This window comes from Vollenhovia emeryi, unplaced genomic scaffold (genome assembly GCF_000949405.1).
Source record: "Vollenhovia emeryi isolate VEMERY1.0 unplaced genomic scaffold, V.emery_V1.0 DF939172.1, whole genome shotgun sequence".
In the NCBI taxonomy this organism is placed as follows: Eukaryota; Metazoa; Arthropoda; class Insecta; order Hymenoptera; family Formicidae; genus Vollenhovia; species Vollenhovia emeryi.
Window position 1 is genome coordinate 14,495 of NW_011967194.1, and position 6,485 is coordinate 20,979.

Genomic DNA, 6,485 nt, shown 5'->3' on the forward strand with positions numbered 1-6,485 from the left:
TATGATTGGCCTGTTTTGAACCTTTTTATCTAAAAAAACTACTGCTCGGAACGAAAAATGGCAAATAACTTTTTAATTTATTTTTTCGACGACTTTCTTGCTATGGTATTTTGATTCGCGAATTTCAGGACACCCTGTATGTGTATAAAAATATACATAAGAAATGTATAGTACAAGTATTACAGGTTAAATTACTAAAATAATTTGTTATTAATTCATATTTGAATGCTCTGCGTATAATAGCAGTCGTACAGTTGTAAATAAAATTCTAGAAATGTAATTACTAAATAGATTTATCACTCTCCGACATTGCGATCGGAACGCATAAAACTTATCAGCGAAGTAACATTGGTGACGCTATTCAACTATTCATTATTTCGCATCGGTAAGAGGAATTGTGCAATTGCAATTAAATATCAAGGGCACATTTCCATCTAAACAGAATTTAAATAATTAAATTGAAAATGTTACAATATAATTATATTCTGCGAAGTCAGGTTTTATTTGTTTTATATACATTTAGTTTTATTTGTTTTATATGTCTCATATATCATGCGTCATGTGTCATGTCATATGTCATACGTCATACAATATTATAGCGTAAGCATTTCATAATGTATAATGTATAATACATTATTTTCTAAAACGAAAATAAAGTATATAAAAAATATATAAAGTCCATAATTCGCGCACTTCTAAATTACTAATAACTACTTGGAAATATTGACGAATGTATCACAAAATTTAGCTAACGCAATTTATTTTCGGGAGACTTTATTATCGAATTAACCACTAGTGTCGATGTAATAAATCAATAATAATTAATTTATTGTATCGATTTACTATTAACTGGTAATAATTAATTTATTATTCTTACCAAAAAAGGTAGGTTCGGGATATTAATTATGTCCTCCGAAGGATCACCGACTGACATTTCGGGAACATAAGCTATCGTTCTTCTGGGAATGTAAGTCATTGTGCCGTTATCGTTAAACGTAACATTATCGTTTACAAGAAATTCTCTGAAAAGATATAGAATATTTGCAACATACGCTTGTTGTGCTAGAACACAATTAAATCATAGTACAAAACATTTTATTCGAAACAGGCCCGTATAATGTCTTATAATAACAAGAAAGAAACGTGCTTACTGATACACATACGGCCCAATTTCTTGAACTTTGAGTTTCTCTTCGCCGTTTAGAAATTCTATTGGATTGGTAATGTTAAATACATATACGTTTAAATACATATCAACAGGTGGTACTTTCCACAGTGTGAAAAGCCATGAGTGCGGCAACATTTCTAAATTCTGTAAAAATCGCGTGTTGTTTTCATTAATATATTTTATTCAATATATTTTATTTTATATTGGAGTACATATCATATGTACCTGACATTTGCTGTTTGTAAAATGGGAAAATTACTTAAGTAATTAATAATTGTTTCTAGAAAGGTGAATATATATTTTATAATGAGTAAGTGATTATTCAAAATTAATAGATAATAATTTAGTACTCCAAAAACTGCTTCTAAAAGAATTGATATACTTGAATCTAAAGAAAGAATTGTTTTATTCAACCTAACAAAATGGAACATTTTTAATATATTATATTTCTCCGAAATAAATTTTTTCTTGTTTTTCTACAAATTTCTCTACTTTCTATTTCTATATATGTTTCTGCAATTTTCGTTAATTATGGATACTTACATATTCCACTAGCATAGTTACAGGATCGATGACGTAAATCGTATACATCAAGGAACTACATCCAACGCCTACCATAAATAAGATGATGCTTTCTACAAAAAAAAAGAAGACGTTTCTTGTAACGAATAATCACAATTTATATTGCGTTTTATATCACGCATTATTTCATACTATACGAAGAATATGCAATTAACTTTGCGTATTTAATTTCCGAGATTTCCGAGAATTAATACAGTCGCATTTTAAATGCATGAAATAAATTAAAATATGGAAATAACTCATGTATACAATTAATTATGTATCGTTCCTACAACTTCATACTGTTAACTTAATCAATGTTGGTTATATTAGAAATGCATTGGCCGATATTGTCCAATGTAAAGCCAATATTCGCCATGGAATAAATGTAAATATTGCACGATAATAATGATATAATATTAGATTTATATTGGAAGTGCACTGGCCAATATTTAATGTAATAAAAATATTGGTCCAATATTGATACAATATTAAACCAATATTGCTAAATAGGCATATTGGCTAAGTAAGAGAAGACGTCCATCTTACAATATTGGACTAATATTTGGAATACTAGATTATTTCCCAGTATTGCGCCAATATATTGCGCTACCAGAGAATGTACCCTCTGAGATCCCAATAAGAAATTTAATCGCCAAATTTATAGAAATAAATTCTATCAAAGTTTCTACATCAAAGATGCCATACGATTAAATTTCTTATTGCGTTCTCCTTTGCACGAACACTTCGGCAATGATTAAACGTGACTACAAATCCTACGACCAAATAACCCAGCGTAGTAATAAACACTTCGAACACATATATTATCGTGTACAACTGCACATGGTTTTCGGTATACAAACCGACAAATGTGAGTGTCATAAAAAAATGTTTAACATCTCTGACATATCTCTATTTACCACTTTGCGCTTCAGTATGTGTCGAAAACCGATGCCTTTCAAAGCGTATTTGCGTACCATTCACCTTCAACTTCGCCCAATCTCGCGTGAAGAAAGGCAGATTATTCAAGCCAAATTCGGCTCAATGCCATCATTCCGCGAATTCCGCTTGGAATATCGAGCGGCGTCAACGTTTTTGGCTAACTTAATTGGGAAATTTTTTTCACACTGAAAAAATCTGATAGGTTCAACCAGTCGTCTGTTAGAAAATGGACGAATCAGAATTCCTTTAGGATTTACCAGATGTGTAGTGAAGTCTAGCAAACTTCTGGTTATGAAAGATATGTCAAACCAGAAGTTTGCTAGACTTCACTACACATCTGGCAAATCCTAAGGGAATTCTGATTCGTCCATTTTCTAACGGACAACTGGTTGAATCTATCAGATTTTTTTTCAGTACACTTACGTGTAACTCGACGCAGTAGGTCGCTTGGGTGCGGCCTTTCGCACCACATTCGCAACCAATTCATAAGCGACTATTGGTTCGACGTGACCGTGTCGGTTCAGAGTTAGAGCCGAGTGCCAAGGATAAGACAAAAAAGAAGAAAAACCATCATTCTCCGCGTGTCGTATGTATGTGGCACGACTCATTGATCACGCAATGATCTGTTTGTATTTTAAGGCCGCCGATTTGTCAATAGCGTTCAATATCCTAAACCGTTCAAGAAATTCCCCTGAGTAAATTCCCAGAACGGTCCGCGTATTGAGGAAAACTGCGAGACAGTGAAATATGAAGATTTGTTAATAAATAGATGTAATCTTTTCCGCACTACAATTCTAGAAATAAAATTAAGTATTGTAGAAACAAGTAAAAAGGACGGCTTTGAGAGCGCAATGCGGTTAACAGTACGTTATACATCGATGTATAATTATCTTATTATATAGTTATTTTAAAACCGATACAATGTTAATTTCATTGAATTTATTTATGAGATTTATTTTAGTGCCATACAGTGTGTTAAAGATATACATGTATATTAATATCTCTTTTAGACAAACCAAATCTACTTGATTTAAAAAAAGCACAGGAATATTAAATGTTAGTTGCTAAACTCAAAAAACGATTAGTTGTAGCGATTACAATTACAAATATTATCGTGATCTCAGTTGCAACATATGCATTTATCGGATACTTTTATTGTCATGTAGATTATTGTAGATTAACTGCTTAGAAAAATTTGGATATATTGTTGTACTTATTATGAACAAAATGTGCTTAATGATTAATTATAATATTGGAAAAATCTCACAAAGTTATATCGTATGCGTTAAGTAACGTGTGATCCTTAACGATTATCAATTCGAGGGTCATATGTACAAATACACGGCATCTCAAATATCCTCTTATACTTATCTTTCCGAGAATCATATTTACAAACATATACATCTCTAACTTACAAATGTATAGATTTTTTTAACTCTACTCAACTTTGTGAACTTTACAATCTATCAGTGCTGAATTCTTATCTCCGGCATTCGACGGTTATTCAGCATTAACTGATGTCAAAACAGAAAAATTATGAAATATTCATATAATTTTCTCTAAAATTCTGAGTGAGAAAAATTCAAGACCTAAAAAGAATTTTTGGAAAAATTTGTCAACAACAATTAAACTTTCAAATCAATAACAGAAAGAGACATTTCGTTCTTGAAGCGATTGCTAAATATATTCTGTACGTACATCACAAAGAAATCGCCAGATATTTAACGTCGCTTTAAATAAATGACCTACAGAAATTTAATCAAGTAATTGGGTGAAATAATCCTGATGTGATGAATGATGAAACGCAGTAATGGCAACCTCGGAGTGAACCTTGAAGGGGACTTTATGGAAGAAAAAGTTACTCGCAACTCTCTCACATATAATTGTTGCTGGCCGTGATAAAACTTCTTACGCACGTATACTTATAAGCTTGATCTTCTTGAAAATCGAGTTTTTAAGAGTCATAAATAGTAGTTGCATTCACATATATGATACGTTCAATCCACTTTCCCTCTAAACAAACATTATTTTGTCATAAAGTTTTTAGCTTTCTCCCTATATTTTCCTAGTCTCTTTAACATATGCTAATTATTAAATATAGTATACAGATTGCAACTTGAAATAACTGATAGAAAGAACTGGTTCAACATTTTTGTGTATGTTACAATACGTTTCAATAAATGGAGCACTATTGCAACAGGATATTCCTAAGTTCGAATGAAGTAAAAAAAGTCCTGTACTACTTTTTCCTCCGACAAACAGTTATCGAGATATAAGCTAAATATTGAAAAGTTATCAATTTTCTCTTGTATAAATATATAGAAATGTGTGAAAATATTATAAATTTCTTCACAATCAGATAATGATAATTATTGTCTGATTAAGTAATTGAGCTCGTGCGTCCTCATGTAAATTACAGATTACTCACTTTTAAACTGCTCCAGCGCGAACGTGGATTTCATGGCTGTGACCCAATTTCTCCCGCTTTAATTTTTTCTCTTTGCCACCTTGCAGAATCCTGAAATGAATACAGAACCATCCAGGTTATTAGATAAAGCGGGAGTAATACTGAATGCTGAATCAAGGCCAATAATAAATTACGCACAAGGTGGTTGTCAGAGTGATTGAATATGTTCATTTGTATGACACTATCATCTCAAATCTTTCACTCTTTTCTTCCTTAAGGTCAGTACTAGTAACAAGTAATCTTGAGAATGAAACGTGAAATAATACGTTAATCTTCTAGTTGTTTTCTCGCCTATTGGATTTATGTTTAATTTCACTTGTAGTTTAATTTCATCAGTACTTTAAATAAAATATTAAAAGAATTAGAAGAAGAGGCTGTGGTCGTAAACGCATCTCTTCCTTCATTCTTCCTTCACTTGTATCATCATATGTCTATATTGTCTTTTGTCAGTTAATAGAGAGTTTTTGCAATACCGTCTTCTCAGATACGGTGAACGCTAAAGTCACGTGACTTAATACGGTATTTTGCTTTTTACGTGTTCAACCAAAAAGAGTTTGCGTAACTACGGTAACGTGTAATAATATAATAAATCTGACTATTAGCCTAAATATTTGGAACAACTTACTTTTTCATATTCGCACGGTTTGTTTTTATCCATTTTTGAAAAAGATGTTCAACATGATCTCGGACAGCACGCAAACTGAAATCTTTTTGCGTTGCTACCTTTACGCGGTTTGCAACTCTTGTCCATTTTTCTTTTTCTTCATATGGGTTTTGAGCTATGACCTCTCGTAACAGAACGATCCCAGACAGCACACCATGTCTAAAAGACAGCTTTAAGACGTCTTTAAGTCTAAGGCCCGGTCTACGATGAGTCGTTAGTCGTTAGTCAGAAGTCGCAACTATATGTTGATTTTTTTCCTTTCTGGGTGGAAGAAAAAGGACCGACATATAGTTCCGACTTTTGACTAACGACTAACAACTCATTGTAGACCGGGCGTTAAAGACGTCTTAAAGACATCTTTATGATGTCTTTTAGATGTGTGTGCTGTCTGGGATGTCATCTTCATTTTAGTGAACCGCAGTCGTTACTTTTGATAGCCATATCGTCAATGCTATTTTTGATAACCTTATTTGCTCGAAAATAACGTCACACGTTATCTAAATAGCGTTACGGTGAACTACGCGCATGCGCAGTTCCGTCTCTGATCCAATAACGTAAGTTTAGCGTTCCCCGTATTTGAGAAAACGGTATTGCAAAAACTCTCTATTAACGGTTTATTCGCGTAATTCATCTAATTATATATTGAATTGATTCCATAGATTCCATAGCTCCTGATTTAAGGT

General features: G+C 32.4%; 1 protein-coding gene across 4 annotated transcripts in view; it reads right to left on the reverse strand.

Annotated features, from left to right (window-relative positions):
• Positions 1-6,485, reverse strand: part of LOC105563660 (scavenger receptor class B member 1-like) — a 23,005-nt gene that overhangs the window by 11,140 nt on the left and 5,380 nt on the right. For 2 of the 4 annotated variants that reach the window (XM_012015428.1, XM_012015429.1), the window contains exons 2-5: positions 5,100-5,189; positions 1,712-1,803; positions 1,152-1,312; positions 878-1,022 (exon numbers count right to left, since the gene is read on the reverse strand). In XM_012015428.1, coding sequence (XP_011870818.1) covers positions 878-1,022; positions 1,152-1,312; positions 1,712-1,803; positions 5,100-5,133 — 432 coding nt within the window. In that variant the 5' untranslated portion in view covers positions 5,134-5,189. Of the gene's footprint in view, positions 1-877; positions 1,023-1,151; positions 1,313-1,393; positions 1,449-1,711; positions 1,804-3,094; positions 3,402-5,099; positions 5,190-6,485 lie in introns of those variants that run through there. The other 2 variants (XM_012015430.1, XM_012015427.1) reach the window with 2 other exon arrangements.